This window comes from Ctenopharyngodon idella, chromosome 11 (assembly GCF_019924925.1).
Source record: "Ctenopharyngodon idella isolate HZGC_01 chromosome 11, HZGC01, whole genome shotgun sequence".
NCBI classification, from domain to species: domain Eukaryota; kingdom Metazoa; phylum Chordata; class Actinopteri; order Cypriniformes; family Xenocyprididae; genus Ctenopharyngodon; species Ctenopharyngodon idella.
In genome coordinates this window covers 10,931,040-10,955,717 of record NC_067230.1, presented here as the reverse complement: position 1 = coordinate 10,955,717, position 24,678 = coordinate 10,931,040, and the positions used below count along the sequence as shown (strand labels likewise).

Below are 24,678 nucleotides of genomic sequence, written 5' to 3'. Positions count from 1 at the left end.
AAAGAGCGAAATAAATATTGTTAAAGATGACTGCTAAAACAATAAAATGCAAAACAGCAGAAATAATGAAAAGGTACTAAAATTTAATAATCTTAAAAGCCAGAACATCTTTTGACAGAAAAACACAAGAGGAAATAGTTGGTTTAGTACAATATATTTCAGTCTTGATAGGCATAGAAATCGATCGCTCCTTCCTCCACTTTTTACACTATAAAAAAGGCCTGTTTACTTCTGAAACAGTCTTTATGAAATAGAATGGCATTAGAATATGATATATGAGCTAGGAAAACCAAGTGACTGAATACAAAATAATGTCACATTGGGAATGGGGCAGAACTTTCTGATGAGTGTCCATAGTTGTCAGCAAAACAATATTTACATGTTTGTCATCTATAGACATTTACACATTGTACCAAGAATGGAAATACAACTTAAAAAGGAAACAATTGAACTAGACATCATTTACAACATCTACACTTAAAGATGGTCATGCTGATAACTGGATATTGAACGTTGTCATCCTCCATGTCCTTGAACATGCGGTATTGCGCAAATGAATACTGTTAACTCTGATTTCTCGTCCTGCTTTTTCAACAGATGAGGCCACTGAAAAGCAAAGAGTTCAAGAGTTTATGGGGGTTTAAAAACACATTTGTGGTGAAATTTCAGTGATTTTCTCCTCTGTCAAGTTTCTGAACAGATGTATCAATGGGTTTTTAGAGGAAGTTGAAGGATTTCAAATATTGCCACCAGATATTCAACGTAAAGCAAAAAAGATAGATGAAGAATCCCGAGGTATTATGTCCTAAGATTCATTGTGTGGCAACTGAAAAGGTGTCTCATGGTGGTTAATGTTCACTATTATGTTAACATAAGGTTTAATTTCTTCATCAGCCACAAGGTCAGTGATGAAAAAAGTCCAAAAGGTCAGGGAAATGTTGAGCTGTTCACAGTTCTACTGAAATTGCTTATGGTAAATTGAGTTTTTCCTCAGATTTTTCTGCCAACATAAAGAAGAAATAAAGAGTTGTGACTGGTGTTCTCGCTCGCTATGTCCGGTGCTGCTTTGAGTCAGTCAGTCAGCTGTTCCATTGAATCACTCATTGAGGATGGGAATGCTGGCATGATCCAAAAAAAGCTAACAGTTCTTCATTACAGCATTCTGGGGAGGGAGAGGGAGGGGGAGAGAGAGAGAGAGAGAGAGAGAGAGAGAGAGAGAGAGAGAGAGAGAGAGAGAGAGAGAGAGAGAGAGAGAGAGAGAGAGAGAGAGAGAGAGAGAGAGAGAGAGAGAGAGAGAGAGAGGAGGGAGGAGAGAGAGAGAGAGAGAGAGAGAGAGAGAGAGAGAGAGAGAGAGAGAGAGAGAGAGAGAGAGAGAGAGAGAGAGAGAGAGAGAGAGAGAGAGAGAGAGAGTTAAATACACATCAAATCCTACTGAATGCATTTACTACTACATAGTACAACACAAATGTTATTTTAACTGCTATAGACTTAGCAACTGCTGCCCTCTTGTGGAAAAGTTTTGTAAACAATTTACTGAGGATTTTTACAGAAACTGTACAAGCAAATATATTGGTTCACTTCATCAGACCCAACAATGCTGGAACACTTTGCTGGAATGTTGCTTGATAAAACCTTACATTGCAAATACATGTGTTAGTAAACGCTTACAATGCATTTTTAGCTGAGATCAGCATGCTACAAGCAGCAAAACAGGCACTGTACAGTGGTGAATGCGGTAACCTAATGGGCACCACAATAAATATGCTGTTGTTGTGAGTGTGGAATGAAACAGGCCTTACCGTTTTAAAATTTCTGAATACTGGGCAAATTATTTGGCCTGAGCAATATAAAACAATGTAGGTGGGAGAGGCTTTGATGTACAACAAACAGATGTACAACTCCATTTCCAGAAAAGTCAGGAAAATTTGTAAAATGCAATAAAAATCAAGAATCTGGTTTGTTAATTCTCTTTAACCTTTATTTAACTGACAAAAGTACAAAGTACATAAAAGAATGATGTAACAGTGACATGACAGACCTGGCTCAGAGCTGCTGCTGGCTCTACAGGAGGACACAATTGGATTTCTTTTTTGCTTTCTTCTTTTCCACCGGTGTTTTCCTGTTAATTTGTCTGACCAAGTCATAAAAGATCTGCAATGTGCAAAAAATACATTCATGAAGCACTCAATATGAACATGAAACTACTCGAATATGTTCTGAATGTGGGACATGTCAAACAAGTATATGTAATAGGGATGTCACAATGCCAAAAAAATCTAGTAGTTGGAACTAATACCACCAAAAGCACATGATACTAGATACCAAAGTCAATACCACTTTAATAAAAAAAAAAAAAAAAAAACTCCTTTAAAACCTTCAGGGCCTGAATTTAATTTTGGAAAATGACTCTTATACATACTTATAAAAAGATATAATTATCTCAACAAAATGTTGGCTCTCTCAATATTTTTGTGTTTTTATGAGGTAATTTGTTGCAATAGTCTGTAATAAAACAACAAATAAACAGAAGCAGTAGCACAAATAAATACAATAGAATAAAGATACAAAGTAAACTTTTTTTTTCAGGTAGGTCTAACAGCAGTATTCAAGTAAAAATACCACAGAAGTTGAATAATCAAATATAAAATAACTCTGCATAGTCATAACTATACAAGTTAAATAGAGATTAATCCTTATTAAAGCTTTTCTTTTGTTGTTTGATTATCATTAATAATACAGACAGCCAATAGTAGACAGCAGCAGGTTTTAAAGGCTGCTGTCACGAAGACCTAATGAACAGAGACAATACGCTTTTCACCTTCACATAACCGACTGTGCTTGCGCGAATATTTGCCAAGACGGGCATTTTGACATAACTGTGTGTATTTCAACGTTTATGTGTAATAAGCCATGAAAATCTGACACTCGCAAGAGGTCGAGTTGAGTCGGTTTGGTTGAGGGCGCACTGACTAAAGACCATCTCTCAGAGAGCGTTGCGAGTACTTTATAGTTTAAAATCGCTTGAATTTATAAATTGGCATGATATAAATCGATGTGCGCTAAAGTCTTGTACTGCACCGTGCAGCTCACTTGCAGAGCAAAAAGATACTATGGATGTGAAGCCATTTACACATTTTGAGAGAGAGAGAGAGAGAGAGAGAGAGAGAGAGAGAGAGAGAGAGAGAGAGAGAGAGAGAGAGAGAGAGAGAGAGAGAGAGAGAGAGATAGAGAGAGAGAGAGAGATAGAGAGAGAGAGAGAGAGAGAGGAGAGGAGGAGGATGAAGTACTGCTGAATCACTCACACGGTATGAAATTACGTTCCATAGACAGTTTTAAAATTACTGATTTTCTCTCATAATCTGTTTGGGTTCAACCTACATGCTATAGTGCATAAATGTTCGATACAATCAGTACTAACGGTACTGTAGAAAAACATGTTGATGTTAAAAACGTGAAAAAAAATGTTGATACCGACTTGGTACCGAAGTATCGGTTCTCATGACATCCCTAATATGTAGCATGCTCACATCAAGGACGTTGATCTTTGATTTGGCGGAGGACTCTAGAAAGGCACAGTTGTTCCACTGCCGGGCCAGATTTTGCCCCTGTTCTTTCCCCACCACCCTCTCGTCCTCCAGATCACACTTATTACCCACCAGGATCATCGGCACCTATAGTCAGAGGAGAAGAAAAAAAATTCATTAGTTACACCATGGCAATTACACAGATCTATCATTTGGCCATGGACACCAAACAGTCATGCAACTTTTATGAATACACTGTAGTTTTGTGACATTTTTAGTCTGTTCATTATAACAGAGAAGATGGAGAATGTCAAAAGTTACATCACTATTGTCATGAACCCACCAGTGAACTACTTGTGCAGTATCTGTAATACAAGGTATATTCTTAATTTGCTGTCACCACAGTGAGTCAGACATGGTTTACAATCAAACCATCCATCACAACTAAAATCTAAGTACACATCCTTTAAAAAAAAAATATATGGTAATCTCCAGGAAGACAATAAAAACTGAAGCAGTCAGTTAAGTTAACATTACTTAGTAAATGGATTTCCACTCTTATCCAAAATTATGTAACAAACATGATAAATGTAACAATAAAAAACAAAAAAAACAAAAAAAAAAACAAACAAAAAAAACAATTGTAGTCTTGCGTAGCAGACCTTCAGACTGACGGCAGAAGGTCTGGACTCCATAGCAGCTTTCATTGGCCAAGGACCGCCCAGAGGCCGTCTGACAGACATGTAAAGCAACCAATCATGTTTAGGTTCCACGTCATGTTTAGGGGCATGAAAATGTAACGTCGATGTCCCTACAATAACAGACTGGTGTGTAAAACTCTTGGATCCATTTTAAAGAGTCTATGCTGCGAACTTTACATACTTCACATACTTTTGAAAATCTAGCGTTTAGTTGATCCTGTTAAGCACCAATTGTCACAGTTGTAAATACGACAGATTTCTTGTTGCATGAGGGGGTTTGGCGTCATGGCATCTTTGTTTCCAGGCGGACCGTTAAAGAACGTGACACACGTCACCTGGACATCCTGCAGAATAATCAGATGACGACTTCGAAAATCCTGAATTGTTTCCAGTTAAGTGTGCCATATGCATCAGACATTCAGCCAGCGGTCCATAGAGTTTTTGTAGCAAGGGTGCCGCCATCTTGCAGTACTACAAGCTGTGATGGCACAGGGCTGGCTGTTGAACTCAGGGTCTTGCCTGAGTTCAACAGATACAACGGTAGAGAGACAGTGAAACACAGACAGTGGAGGACAGATAGTGAAAGATAAAGACAGAGACAGTGAAAGATGGAAACTGAAAAGCCATAAGGCATCAAAAGACAAAAGGAAGGCCACCATTGCATTGATCCTGGATGTAAAAAAAAATAAATAAAAAAAAAATAAAAAAAAATAAAAAAAATAAAATAAAGGGTTAGTTCACCCAAAAATGAAAATTCTGTCATTAATTACCTCACCCTTATGTCGTTCCACACCCGTAAGACCTTCGTTCATCTTGGGAACACAAATTAAGATATTTTTCATAAAATCCGATAGCTCAGTGAGGCCTGCATTGCCAGCAAGACAATTAACACTTACACATATACACAACACTGCATATATGTGTATATGTATATTATATATGTGTGTGTGTGTATACACACACACACACACACACACACACACACACACCCCCGATTCCAAAAAAGTTGGGACACTGTACAAATTGTGAATAAAAAAGGAATGCAATAACTTACAAATCTCATAAACTTATATTTTATTCACAATAGAATATAGATAACATATCAAATGTTGAAAGTGAGACATTCTGAAATGTCATGCGAAATACTGGCTCATTTTGGATTTCATGAGAGCTACACATTCCAAAAAAGTTGGGACAGGTAGCAATAAGAGGCTGGAAAAGTTAAATGTACATATAAGGAACAGCTGGAGGACCAATTTGCAACTTATTAGGTCAATTGGCAACATGATTGGATATAAAAAGAGCCACTCAGAGTGGCAGTGTCTCTCAGAAGTCAAGATGGGCAGAGGATCACCAATTCCCCCAATGCTGCGGTGAAAAATAGTGGAGCAATATCAGAAAGGAGTTTCTCAGAGAAAAATTGCAAAGAGTTTAAAGTTATCATCATCTACAGTGCATAATATCATCCAAAGATTCAGAGAATCTGGAACAAATCTCTGTGCGTAAGAGTCAAGGCCGGAAAACCATACTGGATGCCCGTGATCTTCAGGCCCTTAGACGGCACTGCATCACATACAGGAATGCTACTGTAATGGAAATCACAACATGGGCTCAGGATTACTTCCAGAAAACATTGTCGGTGAACACAATCCACTGTGCCATTCGCCGTTGCCGGCTAAAAGTCAAGTCAAGTCACCTTTATTTATATAGCGCTTTTTACAATGTAGATTGTGTCAAAGCAGCTTTACATTGATAACTGGTACATTGTTTGGCTGCACAGCAGCTCTTAAAGAATAGTGTCAATGCAGGCAGATCAAAGCACTGTTGAATATCAAATGTCAAGTCAAGTGACTATAGGACTAAAACTCTATAGGTCAAAAAAGAAGCCATATTTAAACATGATCCAGAAGCGCAGGCGTTTTCTCTGGGCCAAGGCTCATTTAAAATGGACTGTGGCAAAGTGGAAAACTGTTCTGTGGTCAGACGAATCAAAATTTGAAGTTCTTTTTGGAAAACTGGGACGCCATGTCATCCGGACTAAAGAGGACAAGGACAACCCAAGTTGTTACCAGCACTCAGTTCAGAAGCCTGCATCTCTGATGGTATGGGGTTGCATGAGTGCGTGTGGCATGGGCAGCTTACACATCTGGAAAGGCACCATCAATGCTGAAAGGTATATCCAAGTTCTAGAACAACATATGCTCCCATCCAGACGTCGTCTCTTTCAGGGAAGACCTTGCATTTTCCAACATGACAATGCCAGACCACATACTGCATCAATTACAACATCATGGCTGCATAGAAGGATCCGGGTACTGAAATGGCCAGCCTGCAGTCCAGATCTTTCACCGATAGAAAACATTTGGCGCATCATAAAGAGGAAGATGCGACAAAGAAGACCTAAGACAGTTGAGCAACTAGAAGCCTGTATTAGACAAGAAATGGACAACATTCCTATTCCTAAACTTGAGCAACTTGTCTCCTCAGTGCCTAGGCATTTGCAGACTGTTATAAAAAGAAGAGGGGATGCCACACAGTGGTAAACATGGCCTTGTTCCAACTTTTTTGAGATGTGTTGATGCCATGAAATTTAAAATCAACTTATTTTTCCCTTAAAATTATATATTTTCTCAGTTTAAACATGTCATCTATGCTGTATTCTGAATAAAATATTGAAATTTGAAACTTCCACATCATTGCATTCCTTTTTTATTCACAATTTGTACAGTGTCCCAACTTTTTTGGAATCGGGTTTGTATGCACCGATGCCGATAGTTTGGTTTTTCTTAAGGAAAAAAATCTCTCCCAAATAATGTTGCAAACTATACAGGGAACCCTCTCATTTGGACACTACAATATAGAGGTTACAATTAACAACTGAAGTTTTATATTCAGCTGCTGTTTATTTAGATATAACAATTACACTCAAATAAAAACAAAAATGTTTGTATAAAACTTAGTATCACATAAGTTAGTTTTCATAAGCACTTGTTGTCTTCATGGCAAATTTACACAAACATAATTAACAGTAAATAAGCTCCTCTCTACTGTTTTTTTTTTTTTTGTATATAGATAGCTAAGGAACTGTGAACATTGGAAAACATTCCTGAAGTAAATTTGACATGATGTGACATTGTTCACAAGCTTTTTTACTGACGTCTTTCCGCGGTTGAAGCACAAACAAAGTGATTACATGAGACGTGACACATTCTGGTAAGTTGTACTAGGCTATATCTTTCAACATACCTTTGATATTCATGCATGTTTTTCGAGATATAACTTGTATTGAAGAGGAAGAAAAGACTCGCGCTCCAAGCTGCCGCCTGAACTAAGCATTACAGCGATCTGACACGTCACATTTAAGAGCGTCAAAACGCCATTTATTGTTTGAATTTCATGATAAAATGGACAGAATTTGAAAACTGAAACTTTTATTCTTATCAGAAGTAACAAAGCACAAAGCCTTTTGCGATTATTGGACGGGAGGTGCTACAAATAATATTTGATGTAGCAAAAAATAAAAAAAACACAGACCTGGCAACCCTGGCTTGAAATACGGGTGATTCATAGGGTCAAAAAGAGCCTGCTTTAACATCACTATTTTTAAACTGTTAATGCGTTAAAATTCAACACAAAAGCTGGTTTGCCAACCGCCAAGAAGAAGAAGAAATTCAACACAAGAGTGATTTTCTTCACACACAGTATGTATGAGTTGCAGTCTGAACACGTTTTTCCGCACCCTTTTGATTGACAGGATATAATCGGCCCTGATCATCTGCCATTTTTAAACATCTGCCATTTTTGTAAATATTTTTTATTTTATCTTTTCATGTGACAACACTGAAGAAATTACACTTTGCTACAATGTAAAGTAGTGAGTGTACAGCTTGTATAACTGTAAATTTTCTGTCGTCTCAAAATAACGCAACACACAGCCATTAATGTCTAAACCGCTGGCCACAAAAGTGAGTACACCCCTAAGTGAAAATGTCCAAACTGGGCCCAAAGTGTCAATATTTTGTGTGGCCACCATTATTTTCCAGCACTGCCTTAACCCTCTTAGGCATGGAGTTCACCAGAGCTTCACAGGTTGCCACTGGAGTCCTCTTCCACTCATCCCCGACAGAGCTGGTGGATGTTAGAGACCTTGCGCTCCTCCATCTTCCGTTTGAGGATGCCCCACATACACACACACATACATATATACATATTATATATATATATATAGATAGATAGATATATATATACGCATATCGCGCTATTGAGCCACTCAAAAATTCCGCAAGGGAAATTCCTTAAAGGGTTAGTTCACCCAAAAATGAAAATTCTGTCATTTATTACTCACACTCATGCCATTCCAGACCCGTAAGACCTTCGTTAATCTTCGAAACGCAAATTGAGATATTTTTGTTTAAACCCTATGACTCTGTGAGGCCTACATAGGGAGCAATGACATTTCCTCTCTCAAGATCCATAAAGGTACTAAAAACATACTTAAATCAGTTCATGTGTGTACAGTGGTTCAATATTAATATTATAAAGCAACAAGAATATTTTTGGTGCACCAAAAAAAAAAAAAACCAAAATAACGAATTATTTTGTGATGGCCGATTTCAAAACACTGCTTCAGGAAGCTTCGGAGCATAATGAATCAGCGTGTCGAATCCGCAGTTCAGAGCGCCAAAGTCACGTGATTTCAGCAGTTTGGCAGTTTGCCATGCGATCCGAATCATGATTCGACACGCTGATTCATTACGCTCCGAATCTTCCTGAAGCAGTGTTTTGAAATCAGCCATCACTAAATAAGTCGTTATTTTGTTTTTTCTGGCGCACCAAAAGTATTCTCGTCGCTTTATAATATTAATATTGAACCACTGTACTCACATGAACTGATTTAAATATGTTTTTAGTACTTTTATGGATCTTGAGAGAGGAAATGTCATTGCTCCCTATGTAGAACTCATGGAGCCATCGGATTTAAACAAAAATATCTTAATTTGTGTTCCGAAGATCAACGAAGGTCTTACGGGTGTAAAACGGCACAAGGGTAGTAATCAATGACAGAATTTTCATTTTTGGGTGAACTAACCCTTTAACCGCGACAGCCCTAATCATATGATCCCTTTAAATTTAGAAATCATGAAACATGACATTCCTCTGGTATTTATAACATCAGTTATATACATACAACAATGTGGGAATTAAGCTAAATACAGTGCAGAATCTTTATTTCTATGGTTTCACTATAAATGCAAATTAATTTGATTTACTGGATTTGAATGAGTGTCATCATCCAAAAGAATCTGCCATAATCCAAACTTAGACTGTCAATAGTCTAGTGACTACAGCTAACTAGGTATTGATTGCTTAGGCTCTCCCTAACACTGCCCATTGAAAACATCATCGATTTTAAGCCTAGTCTTTACAAATGCCAGACAGATCTGTGGACTACTAGATCATGCATAGCATAGTCTATGACCTGAATACTTAGAGCAGATGGATTCACACATTGATATCAGAGGCATAATTAAAGTATTAACAGTCTCTGCCGAACTGCCTCACAGCAAAAGATGCTCTGGAGAGTCAAAAATACATGCTTATAGACAACTGTGCAATCGTGTTGCTATTCCCTAATCCACAAACATAACCATAACTGACATGTAGCCAGGTCCAGAGTGGCCATCAGGAGAATCGGGAGATGCTTCTGGGGCTGGTCTTGGGCATTAAAATCCCAGGCTGAAAATGGGCCCCACTCTGGCCCTGCATGTAGCTAATAATATTGGCTGGGGCTATAGTATACTATATTGAGGCTATACTATACTGAGAGAAGTTTAACTGAATTAGTATTATCTATATTAAAGCGCTTATGGATATGTGATTTATTGATTTAAAAAAAATAAAAATCGAGGCAAAACATTAAATTCATCGAAAAAAAAAACAAAAAAAAACAAAAAAAAACAAAAACAATTTTGCTCAGCCTTATCCACAGTTTTTACCATCATTTTATAAATTATAAACGAATGTGTTTGTGAATGACAATTTGTTCTCCTATTTGCCTTTAAACTAGTTTAAATATTTTACAGTTCAAATCTGCATGTATGAATTATATGCTTTGAAATCACAATAACTACCGAATTTGCTGGAATATTGTTTTTTTTTTTTTTAAATCATCTGAAAAATGCTGCAACTTATTCCAAAACAACTTGTATAACACAATTATACAGCAAGCATGCAAAGCACACACAAATATACACGCACATAAGATCATTTCTAGCATTGCAAATTTGTGTTCTGTTTCGCTTTAAATTAGTTTAGGCTTGGTGTTTAGAAATATGTTTATATTGAATGCCACTATAATTTATGCTCATTATACTTTATATTAAAGTATTTAATTATATTATATATTTTTCATTCTTGTTCTGTTTGCCATTAAATTAAGGATTTTTATTTATTTATTTATTTATTTATTTGTGGAGTGAGGGGAACTAAAATAAACGTAATTACCTTATATTGTGCAAAATTGGTACAGAAAGGTACAGAAATTGGTGTTCGATTTGAATGAGCCACACAACTGCACTTCTCGCTAGTTTGTGCAGTTTCGGTGCAGAGGTGAGTGATTTAAAGCCATCTAGAAAGATGCAGGATGCTGCATTTTCCCCTTTCCTTTGGTGGCCTCAAAACAGTGGAGAACACACAGCCCCTTTCTCGCTGGATGACTCTTTAAGCACCTGAAGCCTGCCATGTTTAGCGAGATGTAAAAGCTTTTAAATGTAAACAAACCAGGAGGAGGTGCTGGTGAGAGCAGATATTTCAGCACAAGCCTCTGCAGAGAAACAGAACTAGGAATGTCCTGAGTCAGCTTAAAACTAAATGGTACCAAAGTAGGCTAGGGGCAAGGATACAGAACCATCTAAGTGACAGCATAAGAGCAATACCAAACCAACCCACACTCAAAGCAATAGTTCACCCAAATTTCACCCAAGTTCAGCACGAGTTCAGTCCCCAGAATAAAATGAAAAGGATACACACAGGCGAGCACCCAGTTTAAGTCCATTTTATAATAATAAAGTTATAATACTTACACTTACTTACATAATTAAGCTTCTAATCCAGTTCGTTTTGTTTTTAAATAGTTTGTTTTGTTATTTTTCTGGCTGACTATAAGTTTATGGTCAACGACTGGCTTTCTGAGGTATAACGTTACATGACATTGTTTGCAACACTGATTGAACTGACGTGATACAGATTTCGGTAAGCTACTGTATCTTTCAACATATTTTTTGATTTTTCAACATATTTTGTTTATTTTGCTCTGTACAGTAGTAAAGAGGAAAGGATGATCGCATTCACTAACAATCTTCTACAAGTGTTCAAGATGAAAAGTGACGCAGTCTTTGATCAACTTACTTTTCATAATATAAATAAATGCATAGCCTATGCCTATTTGCTTATCCTGTAAGTTCGTGAATAAAATGAAAATGTGGACGAAATCAGAAGCTATTAAAATGTCTTACTAAAATATAAAAATTAAAATGATGGGTAATAATTGATTATGACAGATTTTTTTACGATCCTGTCCATGAAAATGACGGCGACACCTCAGATAACACAACCTCACATATACAGTGGGTACGGAAAGTATTCAGAACCCTTAAATTTTTCACTTTTTGTTATATTGCAGCCATTTGCTAAAATCATTTAAGTTCATTTTTTTTCCTCATTAATGTACACACAGCACCCCATATTGACAGAAAAACACAGAATTGTTGACATTTTTGCAGATTTATTAAAAAAGAAAAACTGAAATCTCACATGGTCCTAAGTATTCAGACCCTTTGCTCAGTATTTAGTAGAAGCACCCTTTTGATCTAATACAGCCATGAGTCTTTTTGGGAAAGATGCAACAAGTTTTTCACACCTGGATTTGGGGATCCTCTGCCATTCCTCCTTGCAGATCCTCTCCAGTTCTGTAAACGTTGGTGGACAGCCATTTTTAGGTCTCTCCAGAGATGCTCAATTGGGTTTAAGTCAGAGCTCTGGCTGGGCCATTCAAGAACAGTCACGGAGTTGTTGTGAAGCCACTCCTTCGTTATTTTAGCTGTGTGCTTAGGGTCATTGTCTTGTTGGAAGGTAAACCTTCGGCCCAGTCTGAGGTCCTGAGCACTCTGGAGAAGGTTTTCGTCCAGGATATCCCTGTACTTGGCCGCATTCATCTTTCCCTCGACTGCAACCAGTCGTCCTGTCCCTGCAGCTGAAAAACACCCCCACAGCATGATGCTGCCACCACCATGCTTCACTGTTGGGACTGTATTGGACAGGTGATGAGCAGTGCCTGGTTTTCTCCACACATACCGCTTAGAATTAAGGCCAAAAAGTTCTATCTTGGTCTCATCAGACCAGAGAATCTTATGTCTCACCATCTTGGAGTCCTCCATGCGGGCTTTCATGTGTCTTGCACTGAGGAGAGGCTTCCGTCGGGCCACTCTGCCATAAAGCCCCGACTGGTGGAGGGCTGCAGTGATGGTTGACTTTCTCCATTTCCCGACTGCATCTCTGGAGCTCAGCCACAGTGATCTTTGGGTTCTTCTTTACCTCTCTCACCAAGGCTCTTCTCCCCCGATAGCTCAGTTTGGCCGGACGGCCAGCTCTAGGAAGGGTTCTGGTTGTCCCAAACGTCTTCCATTTAAGGATTATGGAGGCCACTGTGCTCTAAGGAACCTTAAGTGCAGCAGAAATTTTTTTGTAACCTTGGCCAGATCTGTGCCTTGCCACAATTCTGTCTCTGAGCTCTTCAGGCAGTTCCTTTGACCTCATGATTCTCATTTGCTCTGACATGCACTGTGAGCTGTAAGGTCTTATATAGACAGGTGTGTGGCTTTCCTAATCAAGTCCAATCAGTATAATCAAACACAGCTGGACTCAAATGAAGGTGTAGAACCATCTCAAGGATGATCAGAAGAAATGGACAACACCTGAGTTAAATATATGAGTGTCACAGCAAAGGGTCTGAATACTTAGGACCATGTGATATTTCAGTTTTTCTTTTTAATAAATCTGCAAAAATGTCAAGAATTCTGTGTTTTTCTGTCAATATGGGGTGCTGTGTGTACATTAATGAGGAAAAAAATGAACTTAATGAACTTAAATGATTTTAGCAAATGGCTGCAATATAACAAAGAGTGAAAAATTTAAGGGGGTCTGAATACTTTCCGTACCCACTGTGTGTGTGTGTGTGTGTGTAATAATATATATATATATATATATATATATATATATATATATATATATATATATATATATATATATATATATAAAAACCAACCCGGACCACAACACCGGCGGTTGTTGGTGATTTCCCACCGCGGTAGTAAAAAAAACAACAACAACTGCCACCGTCACAGCCCTAGGAACAAACTGATTTTCATTGTACAGACAAAAAATTTAAAACTCACTTTTGACTCTTATCCCACATCAGAGAAAAAAAATGACTCCAGAGCAGGTCAAAACGGTTTCGATTTTTAATACAAAAACAAAATATTTAGGTTTTGTTCTGCTTTGTTTCATTCAACAAATCTTAAATGCATGCTTTTAATTTTTCTGCCAATGTAAACTGAAAATCTTAATAAAAACCTATGACAGTCACTCTTTCCTGCATGGCTGAAACTACAGAAACCCTGCAGAAGAAAATTATGTTTTAGCAGAGCTGTGAGCAGTCTGAACTAAATATGATGAAACTGGAATTGGGTGCCACAAAAATTAAACAAGTACCTCAAAAGTACATATGAAATCATGAATTAACTATAATTCTTAAGTGAGAGCAGAAACCTAATCCCAAAAGAGTTCACTTATACTCTCTCAATGAGAACAGCTGGTCTCAAACTTGTACTACTGACGTACCACCATAAAAGGCACACTCACGCCTTCTAGCATCAACAGACTTGAACCTTTGCTGGGGATCAGGACTTATAGCTCATTCCAAGCCGCTGCCGCAGCGTGATACAAGTGAGTGAGTGAGAGAGTGATATGCAGGAAGTGTAAAGCCAATCAAAACACATTCCTGAGATGTTAAGTGGTCAAGGCTGCAAGCCGCTGGGCCAGTGCTTCACATTAACACACACAGCTCAAAAAAATGGCATCCCAAGACTGACATAGAACAGAGGCAAGGCAGCGGACTTTAGATAGGATTAATGCTAAACTCTGAAGGGCTGTGGTCCTCCAGGTACTGAGTTTTGCACCTCTGGGTTAATGAATAGAATATTCACAATGTACAAACATGATTTTGCTGGCAATATAAAGTTAAGCAACATTACTATGATTTTGATGTACCATTCAATTCCAAGTAACATGTCATTAGATTTAGGGATGGGTGATATGAGCTAAAATTCATAAAGATATTTTCCACTGTCCAGATGATATCGATATTATATCGCGATATGAGAAGAAAAAAAATTGGAATCAATTTTAGTAGACCTTAGTTAAATTACAGGCAAAATATGCATCTCATCTAGGGGTGGGAAATGGAATCTTTAGGCACCTCACGATCCGATTCCGATTCTAGGAGTTACAATCTGATTCCAAAAGGATTCTTGATACTGTATGTTAAGAATTTTATATTAGGCACATACCCTATTTAAAGTTTCTAAACAAGCAAGTGAGTCGCCTAGTAAATAATGAGGAACAATGAAACATTACAAGCAATAAACAGTGCTTTCAGAACATTTTCCATTCAAGAGCTGTGAGTGATTTTTCACTTTCTCAGCTTTATGGTTGTTTGATTATTATGATGATATAGCGATCTAATAAGCTGCATCCAGACTAATGCACAGATCTCTTTTGAAATATAAGAAGTTTCTGTCCTGTCTGTGTAATACTTTAAGACATAACTGACTGCGTTTACATCAATTTCGCGTCATAGAAGCATTTTGCGAAGTATGCTTAAGCACTAGTTGCACACAGCCGCAGCATGAGCGCTCTTCACAAAGCGCACAGGAGAATTTGAAACCGAAAGCAGCCTTCGGTCAGTGAATTTCATATTTTAATATATAAGCCCACAGCATTCCAAACAACATAAATGATGCGTTCGTAGAGCATTAGTAAGGAAAATAGGCCTACTGGCAGGCGAGATCACAAACTGCAAGCGTAACATCAAGCAAAGCACACGTTTCTCACAGCTCTCATACCGCCACTGTGCAATGAATCCCGCGAATGTAATGTGCTTCAGCTTTTCCGAACTTTCCGAGCTTCATGCTCAACTTCAGTAGGAATTAATCGAAAACACTCACTCTGCTCTTGTTTGTTGCTGTTGTGTTTTTGAGTAGGCGGTTTGTGCTCTATTAATTTGGACTGTTACAATGCTCTCTGTGTTTGATTACTAATGCCTTTGTAGTGAGGCGTTGGACATGGTAGTGGACAAAAAGTTAAACGTTCAGCGTCGAATCTGTATCGACATTAGTGGTTTTAAAAGTTGTTAAGAGTACAAAATGAAACAAAACAAATGCAAAATTAGAATTCATGAATATTTAACGGTATCCACGGTATAACAAAATCTATATCATGGCACAACATAATACCGGTAGTCACTTGCATACCAGTATAGCGCCCACCCCCAATTAGACTAAATGCACGTTTTGTATGTTTCATCCAGTAAACAGTAAAGATTTTATTGTGCAAACTAATTATAGGCTAGTAGATATTTTACATGAACTAAACCACTGATATTCAAATGGCGGGCAATGTTTCCATCCGGACCACAAGAGTTGAAGTGAACAGCGTGTCAAAACAGTGGTGCGGATCACACCACTAGCACTCAGGATTGTTTGTGGTAATAATATTTCAGCGCTATATCCTCTAGTAGCTTTATCTAAAGCCAAATGTGCTTCATTCAAGCCCTTTAAGCTCCGTGCACGTTCTCCAGATGCGTGCCACATTATTGCTCTGCGAGGAGTAGAGCGAGCATTTTGTAATTCATTCCAACAGAAGTTTTAACCTCTGGACGCTTATTTGGAGAGCAAGCTGATGCACCTCCATTTTCCCTGCATCCGTTTTGAAAGCCTTGTCACATACATGGGTATGCCTACGTCATTACCAAAGCAATCCATACAGATAGGTTGGTTATGTCTGGACACATAATCCTTATTTGATCAATTAATAGTGCAGACAGTCTGCCTAAAAAAAGATTTGATTCAAGAAAAAAAAAAAAAAAAAAAAAATCATATTTGCCTGCAATCTGAACATATAGCCTTAGATAAGTGAGCCATCCACATATGTGTTTTTTGCACAAGTAATTATAGCAAGAATGTATACAGGGAGAAAAATCTTTGATTTTCTCATTTTCATTGGCATAGAAAGAGAAAGAGAGAGATAATGGCACTTTAAGCTCTGTGTAAGCAGCTACCAGGTGCATTTGACTTGTGATGAAAGAGGCTTCAGTAAAGCAGTGTAGGATTTGAGGGTGAACCAGATAAAAAAAAAAAAAAAAAGAATCTTTCAGATAATTCATTAAAACATAATTCCACGCAAAAACTCAACACTCCAGATCCCAAACCCAAAGACGTAGGACCCAAAAATCAGAGAATCTGTCATTAGCGGCTCCATTCAGTCTAAAAAAAAAAAAAAAAAAAAAAGGTCCCAGAAACGTAGATACAAAACAGGCCTTCTTCTGAGTGACCTCTGAGTGACAGAGTTGAAATCCACTGAGCTAACGCACAGAAACTGTTTTTACAAATAAACTGCATCAAATTGTTCCAAAAACAATTCTAAACAGACATAATCAAACATTGTTCAAGTCCATAATTCTATATTATGTCTACACACTATATTCATGTAATTGTTATAACTTTTGAATAGATGATTGGAAGAGTGTGTTGTTTACTATGTGCGTGAAGCAAATGTAAAATGTATCATTTTTTAGAGAAATTATGTCTAAACTGTACTCTCTGAAGGTTCAGAGACCACAAATAACATGTAATTTATGATGAGGGGCAGAGAAAAGCCACCTCTGAAACAAAGATGATACCTAATTGGTCAGAACTCCTCAGAGGTTGGACAAACACCTCAGTTTAAAAATTCAGTACACAAAGACAATTTAGATGAGACAGATAGAATGACAAGATGAGTAGAGCAGACGATGAAGACAAGACAAAGGCAGATCAAAATCAGATGAAAATAAGAACAGCTTCATTCAAGCCATCCAACTACTCTCGTCTCACTTTCCTTTCTTTTACTTAGTTTCCTTTCTTTTCTGTTGAGAGTCTTGTGTTCTAAGTTAAGTTTTGCCGCAAAGTTTAATCGACTCTACAGGCTTTTCCCGCCTCAAAACTTCAAACTTCAGCCAAAAGGAGACTCCTTCATTCGCCAGCACACCAGAAAGTGATTGGCTTTCCACAACATTAATCTGGACACGAAAAGACCTGCAGAAAATCAAAGAACCTGGGAAACACCTTTCTCCAAGCCAAGGACGCCGACAAAAGAATCCCATTTAAAGACACAAACGACAGATACAAGTATATACCCTCCAGAGTCTAGCTGAACTGGTGCATTGATAAAGTATAATAACCCCGCCTAAGAAGCAAAAGAAGGGTTAAATTAATGATTGATGGTTCGTTTAGATCAGGTTGTATGAAGTGCATATATTGCTAGAAATTTGGGATTTCATCATTTCACTCTCTGAAAACTCATTCTTTCCTCACTTCCTTTCTTTCTGCAGCTGGTGTGAATGTGTGCGCGCGTGTGTGTTAGATATTAGTTTGTGTGTTAGAATAATTAGTCTCATTTATATTTTTAAATATAAGTGTCTTGCGTTATGTGCTTACAAATTTAATGTCTTAAACTGCCAATCTATGTTACCTTGCTAATAAAGTGTTTTCACGATAGTTTGGATATTCATATCTGCTACAGAGCTTATAGTTATGGCACGTGCAAATGAACGTTGGATGATTCAGTTGCTCAGGCGTAAAATAAGTGACTTCTCTAAAATTCCCTATAAGTTAATTAATAATTCCCTTTGAGCTAAATTGACCCGTGTACCCTTACTGCAGTGATTTGTTAAACTTGTTTTACAGACAATTGTCTGTAAAAGTCTGCAAAGTGCTTCTCTGTGCTTCCTCTTAACATGAGCATTTTCTCTCAAACTTACATCCTCTGTGTCCTTTACTCGTAGGATCTGCTCTCGTAAATCCTGCAGGTCATTGAATGTGGACTGTGCTGTGATTGAGTACACAAGAGCAAAGCCCTGACCGTTCTTCATGTACAGGTCCCTCATGGCTGTGAACTGCTCCTAGAAAAGAGAAAGAAAAACACCATAATGGGAAAAAAAAAAAAAAAAAGCACAGAATACACACACACACACACACACATATACTAAATAAAATCAATCAATCTCAAAATATCCTTTTCACAACAAAAAAATAAGTGTTTCATCTATATAAATGTTTCATTCACAGTAACTGCCTTTCATATTGCTATTGCTATCAAACTTTTCATTTGCATTTCTTTTTGTTCAGTTTAATACATTTGTCTATTATTTAATCCAAATGATCTAATGGTTATTCAATGAATCATTTGGTGCATCTATAGTTTTCATAGATACAGATTCTATAGATATAGTTTCTACTTTGTTTGCAATTTCCGATACGGATAACCAAAAGTAATGAACTCTTTTTACATTACAAGCAATTTATCTTAGATTATAACCACTATGTTCAATAGTATAGTATAGAATCAGTCATATGGTACAGTGAGAACATTTACTGTACTGGCAGCAAACTCTGTTCTAGCACAAAACCTCATGGCCATTTCATAACTTCATCACACCTTTTGATAACACACTGAATAGATGCTATTACAAAAATTAAGGATTTTGTGCCAATTTTATAATTTAGGTAATGTAAGTGTATTTTCAAATGTGGCATCTGTAGCCTGTGCAACTAATTATTTCAGCAACAAGGGTGATTTGAAACATGTATCTTGCATTGTTTGCTATTCAGTGAACTCATTGTTAAAGTACTAAACTGAAAGAAGATACTGTTGTGTTTCGGTAATTAAATCAAATGTTCTAATTACATATCACAATGATCTTGTGTTTTGAAAGTGATTATGTAGAATGAAAATATCTAAAACTAGAATGAAAGCATGAGATCAGGTTTTTTGAAAGAATGTCTAGCTTTGTTACAAGTGTGATCAGTTTGGATTTTTATACTAAGAGTTTTGAAAATGTACATCTTACATGTGAAATAGTACCAAAGCGAATATAAAAAAAAAAAAAAAAAAAAAAACTGTAGGTCCACAGACAACTAAAAACAAACAATAAATAAGTTGCAATATGGAGTTAATTGTGGAGGGCTTTCACTGTGTGGTTGAGTTATAAAACAAATCCTCTTCAGAGTTCTGAGTTTGTGTATGAGTGAGCGAGCTAGCGAAGAACACTATGTGAAGATACTGGGAAATCTGTAAACTGCACAGGGAACCACAGTTGGTACAACATTATAATATTAAAGGTTAAAATTAATTGATTTTTAGGCTACTTACACATAAGGAAGTTAAAATAACGTTATAATAAAATTAAATGACAATTATGTTTCTACTCGTTTTTTAATATAGGCCTAAACATTTAAGTGGTGGCTGTCATAAAACGGATTTATACATTCAATATTGAAGCACATGTTAAAGTCCCCCTGTAGTCAATAATTTTATCACTTAAAACTCATCTTTGATCACTAAAATGACACACTTAAACTTTTTTCTGTGGGAAAAAAAAAAAATATATATCTTCATGCATTAAAATAGTGAAGTGAAGTTACATGTGGCCAATTATGGTGACCCATACTCGGAATTTGTGCTCTGCATTTAACCCATCCAAGTGCACAAACAAAGCAGTGAACACACACCCGGAGCAGTGGGCAGCCAATGCTGCGGTGCCCGGGGAGCAGTTGGGGGTACGGTGCCTTGCTCAAGGGTCTCACCTCTGTCGTGGTATTGAGCGTGGAGAGAGCGCTGGACATTCACTCCTCTCACCGACAATCCCTGCCGGACCTGAGACTCGAACCCATGACCTTTGGGTTACAAGTCTGACTCTCTATCCATTAGGCCAAGACTGTCCACAAAATAGCTTGAATGTAACTCTACACCCTTGCATCAGTTATTATACGCGGATCTATGAATATGCTAATTAGCCCCGCCTCTACTCACTTGCACAGGCTCAGAGATCCACTTGGTCAACTTACTGAAACGCTGCACAATATCGCTTTTTACAACGTCGGACACATGACGGTAATTAATATGATTAGCCTTTTGTTTGACTACATTATCAAACAGCTGCTAATAACGCGTTGCTAACGTTAAATAAACCATGTTCCCGTTTGTGAGTCAGAGAGTCGTTTTCTAAAAATCAATATCCTTACAAATGCTTTGAAAACCTTAGAACGTCAGTGGAGAAAAGCATATATAACGACATTAAGATGAGCTATATCATACAACTATAGCTCATCATATAACAACTATATTGCTACATCTACCCAATTTTATTTCAACAGAAAAATATACCGGGATGGCTTCTTGAGACTTTCCTGCTTCAGAGTGCTCATGGTTAATGATATGCTAAAGCCCGCCTGCACGTTGACGTGATTGGTTACAAGGTAGTTTGTGACGTCAGAAGCACCAGTGATTTCAAACAGTGTTTTTAAAACTGTCTTTAGATCACTGCAGTTTTAAATAGAAAATACTCAGCAATGGTGTTGACTTTTGAATCTGCACATGGTTTGTCTTAAAGCATATTAAACACCACACAGACATCTAAACAATATTAAAAATTAGATTTTCACCACATGGGGACTTGAAGTACAAATACAATGAATATGCAATAGCCTATAGTGCATATATTTAGCAAAATGCTCATCTTTAAGTTCATTTTTGTAGCTGACTAATGAGTTTTTGGACATTGAACGGCTTTTCTGGGGTAAATGCGATGGTAAATGTGACATTTTTACAAGCTATTTTATTGATGACTTTCTGCGGTTCAAACACTGATTGATCATTACATGTGGCATGATATGAATTTCGGTAAGTTGTACTGTATCTTTCAACATACCTTCGGATGTTCGTTCATGTTTATTTTGTGTTGTAACTAGTAAAGCGTAAGAGATTTGTGTGAGCTCTGCCTGAACTAAAGTGCTACAGCAATCAGTCATGCCAGAGCGCCAAGATCATGACAGCTTGAGAGTTGTCTATGGTCTCACTCCAGTTTATGGGAAAGTAGCCCATTTTCTTAGTCCATTTTTGTGAGGTTTATTGTGCTTGCAATTTCACCACGACCCCCGACCTCCACAAAATAAATAAATAAATAAATAAATAAATAATAATAATAAAAAAAAAAAACAACTCTTCTGATCTACACATTCACATAAATGACATATTTTGATTTTAAAAAATGGCAATTTTTGCTGAAAAGTGACTAGTTTGCAGATATGTAATGGAGAATCTACTGAATGAATGATTCAATGACATACATTTAGTCACTTGTTGCCACCTGGTGGCGTAAAGTTGTAATAGATATAATCGTTATTTGAAGTGCCAAGTTACTTTCAAAGGGCCTCTCCAAATATAACAGTGTCATGAACATCCCAATTTACATCCCAATTGGAGGAAGGGTTTAGGAATTACAGCTCTTGGGAGTAGCCACCTCCCCTTTTTTCAAGGGACCAAAAGTAATTTTTACAATTGAATCAAAAGCAGTTTCATGGACAGGTGTGGGCTATTCCTTCATTTCTTTAATTAAGCAGGTAAAAGATCTGGAGTTGATTCTACGTGTGGTATTTGCATTTGGAATCTATTGCTGTGAACCTACATCATGCGTTCAAAGGAGCTCTCCATGCAAGTGAAACAGGCCATCAACAACAGTGGTGGATGATCGCAGGATCCTCTCCATGGTAAAGAAAAACCCCTTCACAACACCCAGCCAAGTGAAGAACGCTCTCCAGGAGGTAGGCGTGTCATTGTCAAAGTCTACAATCAAGAGAAGACTTCACGAAAGCAAATACAGAGGGTTGACCACAAGGTGCAAACCAAAAAAATGTATAAAAAGCCTGACCAGTTCTGGAAAAGCATTCTTTGGACAGATGAAACTAAGATCAACCTGTACCAGAATGATGGAATGAAAAAAGTATGGAGAAGGCTTGGAACAGTTCATCTGTAAAACACAGTGGAGGCAGTGATGGCATGGGCATGCATGGCTTCCAGTGGCACTGGGTCACTGGCGTTTATTGATGATGTGACAGAAGCAGCCAGATGAATTCTGAAGATTATATATATATATATATATATATATATATACACATACATACATACACACACACACACACACACACACACACACACACACACACACACACACACACACACACACACACACACACACTGTCAGCCCAGATTCAGCCAAAGGCAGCAAAGTTGATTGGACAGCGCTTCACGGTACAGATGGACAATGATCCAAAACACACTGCAAGAGCACCCCAGGAGTTTTTGAAAGAAAAGAAGTGGAATATTCTACAATGGCCAAGTCAATCACCTGATCTCAACCCAATCGAGCATGCATTTCACTTGCTGAAGGCAAAACTAAAAGGCAGAAAGACCCATAAACAAACAACAACTGAAGACAGCTGCAGTTAGAGCCTGGTAAAGCATCAGAAAGGAGGAAACCTAGTCTTTGGTGATGTCCATGGGTTTCAGACTTCAGGCAGTCATTGCCTGCAAAGGATTGTGTCCAAATATACAGTGCGTGCAAAATTATTAGGCAAGTTGTTTTTCCTGATCATTTTTTCCAGGCACATATACACACACACACATATATATATATATATATATACACACACACAGAGACACATATATATACACACACACACACAGTATCTCACAGAAGTGAGTACACCCCTCACATTTTTGTAAATATTTTATTATATCTTTTCATGTGACAACACAGAAGAAATGACACTTTGCTGCAATGTAAAGTAGTGAGTGTACAGCTTGTAAAGTGTACAGTGTAAATTTTCTGTCCCCTCAAAATAACTCAACACAACCATTAAGGTCTAAACCACTGGCCACAAAAATGAGTACACCCCTAAGTAAAAATGTCCAAATTGGGCCTAATTGGCTATTTTTTTTTTCCACTCCCCTGTGTCATGTGACTTGTTATGGGGCATTCACACCAGTCCTGACTTGCGTGAGTAGTTGGACGCTTGAACATTGAGTTTCCTCGCTTCATTCGCATGTGAAATTCACTTCACAACAGACGCGAATTCGCGTCATGAGGGGCTTCTGCCAGGCGGCTCCAGTCTCGTTTCTGCACACTTACTCTGAATAAACACATCATCAACTCCCGCTGGCGAGTTGTAAAATATGGCGAATAAGCTCAATTTGCCAGCTTTAGCTAGTGTGTAGTCTCAATATGTATATATAGCTCAAATTGAGTAAGAAGCGTTTTTTTACAACTTACCAGATTGTCTAACCTCCTCACTCACTTTCTTATAAGCAAGATCCTTTTTATTCCTGTTTCTATAAAAGTACAATGATGTATCGTACAGCTCCAGGTATCCACATACAGCGACGATGATTTTGTCCTCCATTGTTGTTTCGGATTTCTGCCTCCACTCGCTACATCGTAATCATGTCACTACTAGAGCAAGTCCTGATTGGTTAACGTGGCGCGAATATTCGCCAAAGTTCAGATTTTTCAACTTGCGCGAATCACACGTTATGTGCGTCAAACGCCCGAAATGCTCAATTCGTGCCGCAGGATGTCTATCGCGTCTTTGCATTGACTTAACATGTAAATCACTCGTGCTTAGCGCTTCATTCGAGTCTGGTGTGAACGCACCATTAGTGTTACAAGGTCTCAGGTGTGAATGGGGAACAGGTGTGTTAAATTTGGTGTTAATCGCTCTCACTCTTTCATACTGGCCACTGGAAGTTCAAGACTGCACCTCATGGCAAAGAACTCTCTGAGGATCTGAAAAAAAGCCTGTCAGCCTGTCAGTGCTCAGACCATACGCCGCAAACTGCATCAAATTGGTCTGCATGGCTGTCGTCCCAGAAGGAAGCCTCTTCTAAAGATGATGCACAAGAAAGCCCGCAAACAGTTTGCTGAAGACAAGCAGACAAAGACATGGATTACTGGAATCATGTCCTGTTGTCTGATGAGACCAAGATAAACTTATTTGGTTCAGATGGTGTCAAGCATGTGTGGCGGCAACCGGGTGAGGAGTACAAAGACAAGCGTGTCTTGCCTACAAGTCTGGGGCTGCATGAGTACTGCCGGCACTGGGGAGCTACAGTTCATTGAGGGAACCATGAATGCCAACATGTACTGTGACATACTGAAGCAGAGCATGATCCCCTCCCTTCGGAGACTGGGCGGCAGGGCAGTATTCCAACATGATGATAACCCCAAACACACCTCCAAGATG

General features: G+C 38.0%; 1 protein-coding gene across 3 annotated transcripts in view; it reads right to left on the bottom strand.

Annotated features, from left to right (window-relative positions):
• Positions 1-63: 63 nt before the first annotated feature.
• rap1ab (RAP1A, member of RAS oncogene family b) overlaps positions 64-24,678 on the bottom strand; it is a 54,998-nt gene continuing 30,383 nt past the window's right edge. For 2 of the 3 annotated variants that reach the window (XM_051911558.1, XM_051911557.1), the window contains exons 5-8: positions 18,360-18,500; positions 3,528-3,671; positions 2,039-2,151; positions 64-1,162 (exon numbers count right to left, since the gene is read on the bottom strand). In XM_051911558.1, the coding sequence (XP_051767518.1) occupies positions 2,062-2,151; positions 3,528-3,671; positions 18,360-18,500 (375 nt within the window). In that variant the 3' untranslated portion in view covers positions 64-1,162; positions 2,039-2,061. The remainder of the gene's footprint in view (positions 1,163-2,038; positions 2,152-3,527; positions 3,672-18,359; positions 18,501-24,678) is intronic. The other variant, XM_051911559.1, reaches the window with a different exon arrangement.